The sequence below is a fragment of the Syngnathus scovelli genome, chromosome 14 (assembly GCF_024217435.2).
Source record: "Syngnathus scovelli strain Florida chromosome 14, RoL_Ssco_1.2, whole genome shotgun sequence".
Lineage (NCBI taxonomy): Eukaryota > Metazoa > Chordata > Actinopteri > Syngnathiformes > Syngnathidae > Syngnathus > Syngnathus scovelli.
This window is the reverse complement of record NC_090860.1, coordinates 8,823,947-8,837,549: the sequence shown is the minus strand read 5'-3', so window position 1 is coordinate 8,837,549 and position 13,603 is coordinate 8,823,947. Positions and strand designations below refer to the sequence as shown.

General features: G+C 45.6%; 2 protein-coding genes across 2 annotated transcripts; both read left to right on the top strand.

Annotated features, from left to right (window-relative positions):
• The first annotated feature begins 150 nt into the window (after positions 1-150).
• six4a (SIX homeobox 4a) lies at positions 151-5,864 on the top strand. Its single transcript, XM_049741441.2, has 3 exons — positions 151-1,090; positions 2,285-2,955; positions 3,860-5,864. Exons 1-3 carry the CDS (start codon positions 357-359, stop codon positions 4,450-4,452), a joined length of 1,998 nt encoding a protein of 665 aa, XP_049597398.1. The 5' UTR covers positions 151-356; the 3' UTR covers positions 4,453-5,864.
• A 5,108-nt stretch (positions 5,865-10,972) lies between these two features.
• Positions 10,973-12,704, top strand: LOC125980928 (homeobox protein six1b). The gene is made up of 2 exons (XM_049740596.2): positions 10,973-11,836; positions 12,081-12,704. Exons 1-2 carry the CDS (start codon positions 11,277-11,279, stop codon positions 12,373-12,375), a joined length of 855 nt encoding a protein of 284 aa, XP_049596553.1. The 5' UTR covers positions 10,973-11,276; the 3' UTR covers positions 12,376-12,704.
• Positions 12,705-13,603: the final 899 nt, after the last annotated feature.

Here is a 13,603-nt window from a genome sequence, read left to right as displayed (position 1 = left end):
AGCGGAGCTTGTATGACTGACAGCTGAAAAGTAAACGTTCGAGTCCTCGTATCCCCGTCGCTCCTCCCTTCCGCGGGGCCATCGGCGGCCAATAGCGTGGCTGTGTCGCGCATAGACCTCAGCGTGTCTCCTTCCACTTGCAGTTGGCGTGGAGTAAAAAGTCACGTTGGGAGGCGAGAGGGAGAGAGAGAGAAAGAGAGAGAGAGAGAGAGAGAGAGAGAGGGAGAAGTATCTACTTACAGCTGCTGTCAGATATCCGATCGCCTTCGCATGGCGAGGAGGTAACCTGATCGAGCTGGGAGGAGGAGTGACTCGACCAGGGAAGCCTTGAGCAAAAAAAAAAAGAAAGAAAGAAAATGTCTTCTTCTTCAGCCGGAGAAGTCACAAGAGCAAATGACATCAAGAGGGAAAATGTGAAAGAGGCGGACAGGCGGGAGTGCATCAAGCTTGTGGCGCTGGAGGCGGCCGAATTGTCCATGGAGCGAGCGGCGCCCAACGCGGACGCAGTGCGCACGGAGCTGCTGGTGAGCGCCGCCTCCTCGCTGGCCTTTTCGCCGGAGCAAGTGGCGTGCGTGTGCGAGGCTTTGCAGCAGGGGGGCAACGTGGACCGCCTGGCCCGTTTTCTTTGGTCCCTGCCCCAAAGCGACCTGCTGCGCGGCAACGAAAGCATCCTAAAAGCCCAAGCCCTCGTCGCCTTCCACCAGGCTCGCTATCAGGAGCTCTACAGTATTCTGGAGAACCACAGCTTCAGCCCGTCCAACCACACCTTCCTACAGGATCTGTGGTACAAAGCCCGCTACACAGAAGCGGAGAAGGCGCGGGGAAGACCCCTGGGCGCCGTGGACAAGTACAGGATCCGGAGAAAGTACCCTCTCCCCAGGACTATTTGGGACGGCGAGGAGACGGTGTACTGCTTCAAGGAGAGGTCTCGGAACGCACTGAAGGACCTGTACAACCAAAACCGGTACCCATCTCCGGCCGAGAAGCGCAATCTCGCTAAGATTACGGGACTCTCCTTGACTCAGGTCAGCAACTGGTTCAAGAATAGGAGGCAGAGGGACAGAAACCCGTCTGAGGCCCAGTCCAAAAGGTGAGGCCGATATGAGGCACCTTGCGCGTAATTCTCTAATTCATAAATTCTGCCAATGCGTTATGTAAGAAAAAATATGTACTCTATACGTTAAGGGTGTAGAGCACGTTTGCAGTGTTTTGAAATATGAACTGGTTGCCATTCAGATCCGGTTTCAAGTGTGTCGTGGAAACTAACTATAACGCTCATACACACAAACGCGCGCGCACCACGAACACACACACACTACACTTTAAATTAGTTCCTTTCGGAGTTGGTCTAAAAGGGACTTTAAATAGCCACATTTAATTTAGTAATTCATCATTTGTCAAACACAGGTGCACATGCATGCATGTGGCGACCAACAGAGTAAACATTGTTATTATTTGATCACTGAATGTCTGTCTTTAATGTGGCTCTGTGTGTTTGTGCGTGTGTGCGTGTGTGTGAGAGAGAGAGAGCGAGAGAACACACACACACACACACACACACACACACACACACACACACACACACACACACACACACACACACACGTACACAAAAGATGGACACCTGCTAAATAAAATACAACATTTATACTCAGTGGACGCCATACTGTTCTTGGAGGAGTAATACTATAGGAAGGAGGGGGGGTCCCTTTGGTGGGTGGGGGTGCAGCTGTTAGAATCAATCTTAGGAAAGCAGGCTATTAAATAAATTAATAAACTAGACTGCAAAAATACTTTTGGTTTTTTTTAGTAAATGGTCCATGGGAGCATTTAAACAGAGTTGGAATATAATGTTACATTCCAAGTAAAGGCCCAAGAACATTTTCAGCCATTTGTTTTGTGTCACACCGCCATTACCAGCACTGCTGGCTGTTTTTTATCACACTAGAATTTATTGCGCCAAATGGTTGCACGCTTGTTGACGCTGGTCGTCTCTCCATGAGACAAGAGGGCAATGCATTCCCAAGCCCAGCCTGCTCTTCAAAGCTGTGTATAGCCTCATAACACAACAACAAATGTGACCCATTATGGCTCTTTTATGCAGTGAACAGCAAGGAAATTTTAAACTAAGGTTTAGAAAAATAAATGGGTTTCGAAATTTGTCATACAAAAATATATTCATTAATCTTCTATAAATATACATACGAGAAAATGTGACTACTGGTATATATTATTATTTTATGACCTGCTCTCTTACTATCTGTCTTCCACGTTTTCCTCTTAGTGAATCAGATGGGAACCACAGCACAGAGGATGAATCCACCAAAGGTCAAGAAGAATTGTCACCCAGGCCCCTCTCCAACTCCTCAGATGGCGTTATCACTCATGGGACACTTCCAATTCAAACAGGGCCTCTGGACAGTGGGGTAGTCATCCAGCAAATTGGGGACATCAAAATGCCTGCTGGATCCAATAGCGGAGGGCTCTACAATGGAAGCCTGGTCACCAATAATACCTCGGCGACATTTCACAACGGTGGCTCGTCTTACCTCCACTCACCTGGGAACATCCTCTTCAATGGGCTCAATTTGGGCATCCAGCCTCTGGCATTCAACTCTCTGAGGACGTCCGGCGGGGTCCTGATGGGAGGCTCTGGTGAAGACATGCAAGAGAAAGGACTGGGAGGCTCCGCTGAGGACTCGGCCCTGCAGTATGCCTCCTCCTACTCGGGCTGTGTGAACGGAGGGCCCGTGAAGCTGGAGGGGGTTCACACCATGGCCGCCCAGAACGGGGGCTCCTCCGTGCTGACCTTCAGCTCCTCGCTGGGCGGCTACAGCCTGGTGCAGGTACCCAGCGGTGTGTCTGACAGTGATGGAAGCTCGCTGCTTAACAGCGATGTGGGCCTTCCTCCCCTACAGCTCTCCACCTCGTCCTCTTCCTCATCTATCACACAAGGTAAGTTGCGTGAAAAATCATGTGATTTTTAACTGTAGTCTACACACTGTACTTTGAATAACTGAGATAAAATGCAGCAGAATCAAACAGAATCAGCCAATCAGGTGTTGGCTGAGATGGGTCATGTGACATTTGCGGGTTGACTCATGATTGGCCGTTACTGAGCAACTGTGATGTCATTTTTGGTAGACAGCAAGTGGCAAAATGGCCGCCCTCTGACATAGATAAAAACAAATATTAATCAGAATATTGTGTTTAGAGTAGTGGGTCTGCATAGAAAACATTGTATTATTATTTTTTTTACTTGAATTCCCCCTTTAATTGATTAATAGAGTATAATTTGATATGGTGAACATTTATATACATTTTTTTCCCTTTTTAAATTCCAAAGTGCAAATCTGCAGTCTCTATTCATGGTTGTATTTAAACTGTTTGATGCTATATACCATACAATACAACTTTATTTATATAGCACAAATACGTACTATATAGAGAGAGTGATTGTCCTTTGAAAAGCCTCGAGATGAATAAAAGCAAGTGACCATCACTCATCATCGTGGCGCTCTTGATCTTCAGAGCCGGGGAGTCGAGAAAACATGGTTCAGGCAATCAGAGGCCATGAAATGCACTAAGAGGGAACAGTGAATATGCCATTACAGCACTTACTTTGACATTAAGCAGAGATTCCACGCCAGGAGGAATTGAAAGGAAAAACAGAGAGTGCAGCTTGCTGTTGAGGCAGCACAGACTCGCGCTACAACAATATAATGTGTGCGAGATGGACAACAGTTGCCTTGAGGCCCAGGCCTCTCAATCAAATGTATGAATAATATGAAAAGTGTGAGTGGATTTACTTGTGCACCTCAAGTGATGTCAGCATTGATGTGTTGTTGTCTGGCCACAGGTACAATCGCTCTGAACGATGTTGCAGTGAGCTCGTCCAGCGACGACTCCTTTCAGCAGCAAGACAAGCTGTCCATGACCTCCATGCATCACAGCACCACCGTCCTCTACAATATGAGCAACGTCAACCAACCAGCCATCAAGAAGGAGCCTCTGGAGGGAGGCGTCTACTCATACCACCACGGGCTGCACCTGGACCCGAGCGGGCAAATGGGTTACTCCACCCCCAGCGCTGAAGAGGTACCATCTAGTCAAGCTCCGGTCTCCGCCGCCAACTCATCCAGCCCCGAGGTCTACACCACGCTCACCGTCAGCACGCCGCTTATGGCCCAAACGAACCAGAGCGGTCACCACCTCCATTCCGCCGAGTACCTCAGGGGACACGAGGTTCGGGCGGGCCAGCCCTCACACTTGATGGGCCCCTGTATGGACAACAACTACATGAGCCTGTCAGAGAATAAATTGGACAACACGGGGCCGGCGGGTGTGACTGACATGGTGCGGGCCATGTGCGGGGACATGGAGCCTGTGGAGGGGAAGGAGCTAGCCAAACTACAGACAGTTCAGATGGATGAAGACATGGCTGACCTTTAACCTTAAAGCAGAAGCACTCAAGTCAATGTGAGCAGTGATAATCTTTTGTGTGTGCGTGTGTGGGTGTGATTTTTTTTTTTTAAATCAGTAATTTCTTTTACCTGTTAAATTATTTGACAATACTGTGTTGACTCCTAGATGCACTCGATTGAAATTGAAGGCCTGTTGGAAGGTCTGGACATTTATGCAAAAAATAATTTTAAGATGTTTAAAAGCGAGCTCTCTTCACATGTCACAACGACTCATAGCAGCAGTCGGCGAATGTCGCTTGAGCCGTCCGTGTTTAAAAGTGCAGTTTTACAGGCAACACCTGCTACTTCCTGTTGAGTGGACTTGATTTGCCGAAGCAGGTGCTGGCATGCCGCAAGTCACATGACTAGGATGTTCCTCCAAACTAAATGCGTCATCTGGGTCAAACCAAAAAGGTCATTCATGGGGGGGAAAGGGGGGGGTCTGTGGAATAGGGACAGTTTTACTGAGGGACTACGCACATAGATGGGTAATATGTCATTCAACACACAAAGCTGCTCTCTTCGGACAAAGTGCCCTTCAGTAAGCACCTTAAATTGCCTCTCGAATCTCAAATATGAATGTACCTTTTTCGGCTTTTGCACTAGCATCACGACGTTATACGGGCTTCGCAAGATTGTTTTTGATAGGCCTCAACAAAAGCGCACAATTCTGCAGCGACTGAATTGAATGGCAAGGTCATGCCGCTAGGTTCACGTGTCATTCATATGTTGTTAAAAATGCTGCAAATAGGTGTGACCATGCTACGCGTGTTTCGTTTTTAACGTGCCTCTTCAAATGTTGGCGATTCCCGACGCAAATATGCTTCCCAAATGGATCAGGAACAAAAAGGGACAGAAGTATTTTTTTTAAACAGAGAGGGGTTGCAATGATTTCTCTTAATCATAAGGTTATTTTTAGTCTTTTGCTTTTTACATTGTGAATAACACTGAAAGGAAGCTGTGCAATCTGAAGGCAAGACCTCAGATTCTGAGATTTTCCACCGCCTCCGCTTTTTGCTGTCACTGGAATATTTGTTGGGTGTCAGATTAGGAAAAGACAAGTGAATGTGGAGGCCATTTGTCACGTAGGTCTGGTACTTTTTTTTTTTAAACCACGGGAGCACACATTCTCCCTGTCAGACATGAACGACCAGAATAGGACATTTCAGCCTAACGGCCAACTCAGTGCATTCATATCTCGAGTGCATCAAACTTTTTTTTTGTTACTGGACTCATAATGAAATCAATTTCTCAGTGCTTTAACTTCAAATACAAGAAGTGAGTGATGGCAAATGTTTCTTTTTTAAACTTAGTTTGAACTATATCTTTGTTATCTGAAATTATGTGAATGTATTTTTCTAAATCTCTGTAATGCAATAAAAGTCTATATTTATAAAAAGAGTTAAAGGCAGTTTTTGATCCTTGCAAAAAAAAAAAAAAACGGGTGGCTTTTGACCTGGGTGTCATAGCGACCTGTCTGCACACAGCTTTATGACAGAGAAAAGACACAAAGCACATGTCTCTCCAACATTTAAGTAGCCAAACTGTGAGGATGAGGGGGAAACTAGCGTGCTATAATCCAGCGAGCCTGCTGCCGCTTGCTCTCTCTGCAAGTGATCGTTTGCACATGCCTGGCAACCTGGACTTCATTAGCCCTCCTTTTCTCATCCCAGCCCCTGTAATTCAAATAAACAGCAATGAGATTTCCAGAGGTAAAGCCTTTTGGGGTGGGGGGTCTTATAGCTCCACATAGCCCAGTACAATCCAACAGCCCTTCCCTGGGTGAAGGCCAAACAACCCCCCTCCCACCCTTACCACCCCCCCAACCAATCCTCCTCTTCTCTTTTCCCGACAGACATGTGGAAGAATGAATCTGAGGTGCTGTCACTCACACACCGACGCTCAATCCACAGAGAGCCTGAACTCCTCACATGGCTTGAGGGGATTCTCTGGAAATTCCCACCAAATATGTGTCCTCACTCTGTGGGCGCCTGACCAACACACATAGAGATAAGAAAAAGGCCAGATTTGACAAGAGGACAAACAAGGAGGGATTTGACTTTATCCCCAGTGTGTCTGCGGTGGATTATTGACATTCAGGTCCAAGGAATTGGATGCGATCTAACTGCTGGTGCACATAAACAGAGGCTATTTGTCTGCGCTCATTGTTGGAGCAAAGGCAGGGAGACAAATGGGTGAGCCGAGAAGGAAGGGAGGGCGAGGCTGGGATAAGGTTACCTGTGCGCAGGTGACCTCGTCGCCATGGGCAGTGGATTAGCTGATTGTTAGGTATCGAGTGACCCCCGCCCCTCCTGCAATATTGAAGAGGGTGAAAACAGCTTTGTTGTAGGCCAGAACAATATCCCATTTGCAATGAGCAGGAGACCATGGGCTGACTCTCACGCAGAGGACGAGGAACAGGAGGAAGAAAACGTCAAACTCGCTTTATAAAGCCTATAAATACAAGGAATGAAGGAACGCCATTGTGGCCTCACACATGCAGTTCATTTTTCATGAGTATGACATTGAACATTTAATCACATCCTTGATGTGGGAAACTCCAACCATTCCATACATATACTCTATTTTGCCTATATTTACCAAAGTAAAACATAGCCCTACTTCCAGGGACAAAAAAAGCAAGGAACTCCCTCAGAACCCTGGCCTTATTAAAAACACTGACCTCTGAACTTTCAGATGCTTTCAAAGCTGACATTTAATGCGTCGCAGCAGACTGCAAGCCATATGTAACACGACCTGGGGAGCACGGTACTCCGCTGCTCCACGTCCCACTAATGAGAGGGCAGGGGTCGGCGGGTACCAGCCTAGCTCGGAGAGACCCACCACTACTGGGTTGCCTCCCGCTGCTGCCGGCAAAGTTTAGCTCTCCCCAGGCTGCTGGGAGGAACAATATTGAGGAATAAGGAGTTAGTGTGGGAAAGATACAGACGAAACCTGTGATGAGGAAAGGACACACACACACGCACGCACGCACACACACACACACACACACACACGCACACACACACACACACAAAGCAATTACTATTAGAGTTGTGTGAAAGTATCATCTTGGCGCCCCCTCCCTGCCAGCATGCATGCGCAGACAAGCGCCAGAAGTGTCACGTCTGTTTGTTTCTTTTTTTCCAGCCCGTGCTGTTTGTTTATTTCTGCACCCAAGAAAAACGCGCCCTCCCCCTCGCCCCCTAACAAAATACTTTGCTTGTGGTGTGTTTACGGACCGCAGCGCCGTAAACGCGCCGAGGCTGTAATTGCAACGCATTTGTGGAGTCGGCTCTCTGGAGGAAATGCGTAATGATTTTGATGGGGGGTCGAAGCCCAGTGCACTTGTAGCAGGTCTAATTTTCCAACATGACAGGAAACACTGTTAAGCTGATAATTGCAGCTCCAATTTCATTTAACTCACTCATGTCAACAGTTGTGTTGTGTTTGGGGAGAAGGGTCTGCCTTTTTATTTGGTATACGCGGCACACTCAACCAAATGCGTAATTGATTTGCCAATTAACTTTTACGGACAACACGGTTTATCCGTTACTATTATGGAGTGTAAAAGTAATTTTAAAAAAATCGAGGAAGTCAAATTCACATTTTCTCTTGAATTTATTTCACTTCCCACAGAACGCAGAAAAAAAAGTCAGACTAAACTAAACTCCCCTGCAGGACTTTATCGGGCTAATTTAAACTGCATCAGCGCTCTTCCACTCAAGGCAGCTGAAATAGCACTTTGGATTTAGATGGAGTGAAAACCATCTGTGAGCCGTTTCACTTTTCCTCCATATTTTACAAATATAAACCCTCCTATATGGGGAAGCCTTTTGATGGTGACGTTTTTATGAAGCGTACTCTTGTGAATTCCCACTCGAGCCTCTCTTATTTTTCTTCTTCTCGACTGGAGTGAAATGTAGCATTTCATTGGTTTCCCTGGCAACGCTTGGCGTAAACATTTTTTCCCCCCAATGGGACAATTAATAATAGATACGTTTGGAATAATTTAACACGGCACCTCTGGTGTAATTTAGCGGGTGAAAACAAACACTGAAATTGTTTGTTATTGTGTTGTCCCTCACACTTGCATGGGACACTTAGTTTAGAAGGGCAGGTAAATCCCTGCAAATCATATTTGGAAAGCACTAACAAGTGTTGGCCTTATAGTATCCTCGAGTATTGCATTACTTGCAGGGGTAAAAGGGGTGGGGAGTGGAGGCTCAGTTCTGGTCGTATAGCTGATGGAGAGTCGACATCTTGAAATAATTTCGCCCCCCGGGCTGCTCGGGTTAAAGGAGGAGGCGCGTCGCAATGTGGTAGAGATATTAGAGAAACCCGAGAGCTGCTCATCAGACAGCTCATTCACTCAAGCTTTTACACAGCCACATATATCCTTTTGTTATATGTCCAGCAACGTGCACATGTGTTTATACACACATCAGGTCAGATTGCAATGCAAAGCCCAAATCATTTGCATGCTCCCCCAACCCAACCCTAGACTATTGCTTCCGCCTGTCATGTGAAAGGAGTTTTCTTTATGCATTATATTTTGATACTAGCAGCAAGCTATATATATTATGGTGTATTATATTATTATTATCATCATTATCATCATTATTATTATTGCGTTATTACACAGTAACTCAGCCAGGCCCATTTAAAAAAGGTCCACAACAGCACGACGACCAGAAGCTCCTCTTTCATTCACAAATTGGGAAACTATACGCCCTGTGAGGACATATGGCCTGCAAGGACATTTGATAATGTATAGTATATTTAAAAAATATATTATAAAAAACGTTAACCCACACGTTTTCACCATAAAATAATAATCAATAATATTTTCTTAATTGTTATATTACTATCCAAAAGGCATCGCTGTCAGAGCAGTGCTACTGATTGGCAAAACTAAACCCAATTCTAAAGCTGCTGGTTGTTTTGGAATATGGTCACGTGCTTTTGAGCTACGCAACTCTGACAGCATCCGCATATCATCGTCAAGGGCGTTGTTGCATGTCATTATATCTAAAACGGAATTTCCCCAATGTTCATGCCATAAGTTGAAATAACTAAATCAAACTCTAAAATTTTTCCATTTGCTACCAATTGCGTTGATAAAAATAAAAGAAAAACTAAATAAAATAATTTAAATGCGTATTTTAAAAAAAAAATCACAACACCTGTACATTTAGTCTACTTTTTAAAAAGGCGACAAAGTGACACTTGTTATAATTACATAGATTTAAATTACTGATATATTAAAAACTATTGATTTAATTGACTAACCATACAGTATGAATAACAGACATGCAGTCATTTTTAATGTTAAGCTGAATCCATTTGGGACCAGAAATGTGCTCCTTATAAGCATATTGAAAAGGGGAATCCGGTTTCAAGGGTGTGTGTGGTGCAGACGAAGAAATGTGATCCTTGAGGCTCGAACCAAAAACTGCTGCAGCACGGGCCAATGTGGTACCCAGAACTCATTTACTAATGGATCGGTTTAGTATTTCAGCCCACCGAAAAACGCTGCATGGAGCCATGCACTACGGTGCCGGTCTAATCTCAGACACAAATGGGGGCCAGATAAAAGGAGCAAACCTGCAAAAACATGATGAGCCAGAAAAATAGAGGAAACAGCCAAGATAACTCATCGTGATAATATTACTTCTTTGCGCGGATATACATAAATTAAAAGACGCCGTAAACATAAATTTGAAGTGCCAAAGCTTCATTTTTTAAAAAGATACGTAGCCTACGCCATTTTTCAATTTAATGCGACAGTTGCATTGAGATTGTTTTTGGACTGTGCAGCGCCTATACATCAAAATGAATCATATCGGGGTCTCTCGCTCTTGCTCGTTTTTTAAACTAGTATAGTAAATTTAATGCACCAGAGTTGTATAGAGATTTATTTTTTTTACTGTTGAAATACATCTGCACTGTATATCTTAATCAACCGTGCCAGGATCGCTTTCGCAACACGCACACACACACGCGCGCACACATATCGGTGGTCTCTGGGCCGTTTGGCAGGTTGCGGTTTGTCTTATAAAAGACAAACACCAAATGGTTAGGCTTGCTAACCATAGGAACTTATTAAATTATATCACCTCGTAAAATAAACGGCCTTGGTAATTATTCGACTGTGAAAAGGTTGTGCAGATACAACAATCTGTATGTAATTAAGGGAGGTAGGCGTTAACTAAAGGCCTCAAAACAGACGGGGAAAAAACCATAACCCCATCAATAATCTTTTACAGCCCCCCCCAAACAAATACATATCGTGCTGCTTTTATTTTGCTTATCTGGTAAATATTTTTGCACGCCTTAAAAATGTAAATGACTTCCCTGCTCGTGTGCGATTAATCCCGACTCTAAATAATATGCCGAAGCACGTTAATACGGCCTTTAAGAGGTCTGTAATAATTGATTAGTGTTTAGGAGCTGCCGTGGGGGCGGGAGGTGGAGGTGGAGGCGCGCTCCTATTTCAGCCCCTGACGCGCAGCCTCTGGGGAGGAAACGGAGCTGCAAAGTCAGTACTGCTCTGCTGTACAGGGGTGCAGGGCAGACGCAGAGCCAATCACCGGAACGCACTGGGCTCCCTTTAAGCCTGACATATCTCCTCGAGGAACAAATTGTCCCGACAATCAACATCCCAAATCTGCCGGAGAGTGAAGGGAGCGCGGCGAGGAGCGGAGATCGAGGAGAGTGGGCAGGCCCGACGCGGAAGGATTTGCATCGCGAGGAGTAAAAAAAGAAGGCATAAACGTCAATTTTGTTTTTTTCCCCTACACCACGGACATCATGTCGATATTACCGTCTTTCGGCTTCACCCAGGAGCAAGTGGCGTGCGTGTGCGAGGTGCTGCAGCAGGGAGGAAACCTAGAGAGGCTTGGCCGCTTCTTATGGTCTCTCCCCGCATGCGACCACCTCCACAAGAACGAGAGCGTCCTGAAGGCGAAAGCGGTGGTGGCTTTCCACCGGGGCAACTTCCGGGAACTCTACAAGATCCTGGAAAGCCACCAATTCTCCGCGCACAACCACCCCAAGCTGCAGCAACTGTGGCTCAAGGCGCATTACGTGGAGGCGGAGAAGCTGCGCGGTCGGCCGCTCGGCGCTGTCGGGAAGTACCGGGTGAGGAGGAAATTCCCACTGCCGCGCACGATATGGGACGGCGAGGAAACCAGCTACTGCTTTAAAGAGAAGTCCAGGGGGGTCCTGCGGGAGTGGTACACGCACAATCCGTATCCGTCCCCGCGGGAGAAGAGGGAGCTGGCCGAGGCCACGGGACTGACCACCACGCAGGTCAGCAATTGGTTCAAAAACAGACGGCAAAGGGACAGAGCCGCGGAAGCCAAGGAAAGGTACTCCAACCACGTCCTGTTGCTTAATATTAAAAAAGTGCCTGGTTTAGAAAAGCAGAACAGTTATTTTTTTATAGTTATTGTTTAGATTTTCACGTTTGAGTTTAATTAATGCTACATTTCTGCTAAATTATTCCAATAAGATTATTACTTGAAAAATCAAAAATCTTCTCAGAGGTGGCATGCCAATGTAAAATACCAAGATGCGACCTGATTTGACTGTCGTGTCGTTTCTCCCATGCAGGGAGAACAGCGAAAACAACAACGCAGGCGGCAACAAACAAAACCAGCTGTCCCCGCTGGACGGAGGAAAGTCGCTCATGTCCAGCTCGGAGGACGAATTTTCTCCCCCTCAGAGCCCCGACCAGAACTCTGCGCTTTTGCTCCAGGGCAACATGGTCCACCCCGGGGCCTCCGCGTACTCCATGCCCGGGCTAGGCGCCCCACAGTCGGTGCACGGCATGCACGGACACCCGCACCAGCTGCAGGACTCCTTGCTGGGACCCCTAACCTCCAGCCTTGTGGATTTGGGCTCTTAAAGACGCTATTTTATTTGACGAAGAAAAAAATACAGAAAAGGACTGATGAGCTGTGTATCAGATTGATGTATGAAATAACACTATAGTAGCCTACCTTATTGTATAGACTGACTTCTCTGTCGTTAAATTTGATTCGAACTTAAAATTACTTTATGCGCTTAATCTGTATATCACCCCGACAGGAGGTTTTTATTACTCTTGCACATGAAAACCCAAAGAAGACCTAAAACCCTGAACAAAACACTTACGTGGACTACGCATTTTCTTAATTTATATTTTGTTAAAATAATTCTAGTCAGGTCCTTTCAAATAAAAGTAAAAGTAATGCATTTGTCTTTTCTTATTCACCAGCAGTCGTTTAAGTAAAAACCCGACAAAACGAAAAGATCGCTGTCTGAAAACATCGCCACCTCACCGCACGTTAACACGTTGCGCAAAACAAAAACACTGAAATGTATCGTCAATTGCATGATTAAATATAAAGCTCGATCAAATGATTACGTCGTGTTTTTTAGAATAAGCAAATAGTCACAAAACGGAAGCCGCTGTAAAACAAACGCTAATAAAAAAAAAATTTCGGTGAATTTTTTTGGGGTCGATTTTCAGGACGGGTGGGGGTGTGTGTGTGTGGGGGGGGGGGGGGGGATATTTTTTGCTGTCTTAATTCTCGTCACTCACCAAGAGTTTGTCTTGTCGTTCCGGGCCATGGGAACGAGTCAGCCCTCTGCCTTTATAGAACGGCGGTTTTCAAACCTAAATGGCAAACATCCTGTTGGGGAAAGGGGGAAAACCCTAAATAAAAGTCAAGTTCACTGGCTGATTAAATAAATACAAAGCACAAATAAACATGGGATAGATATTAGTATTCTTTACATAGTAACAAAATGCATGGTAAAAATATGACAACCGTAATATTAAAACACCACAACTAACTTTTTTTTTTAATTGTTGGGGAGATAAGGTTATCAAAATGGGGCTTGAACATAAAGAAGACATGCCCCCCACCCCACCAACCCTCCCATACTCATGTCAGGGTAAATTGTTTTGAGCAGAGAGCACTGAGGATTTCCTGCAGCATAATCTGAAACAGTTGCTGTTAGCATTATACTGGCTGATTGCAAAGATTGCAGGGCTGCACCGACGTAGCACCAGATTCATTTTGGGGGTGACTGGGTGTGCGCCTCCAGCTATTTTGCATTATCACATCACTCTGCAACGTTCCTTACGA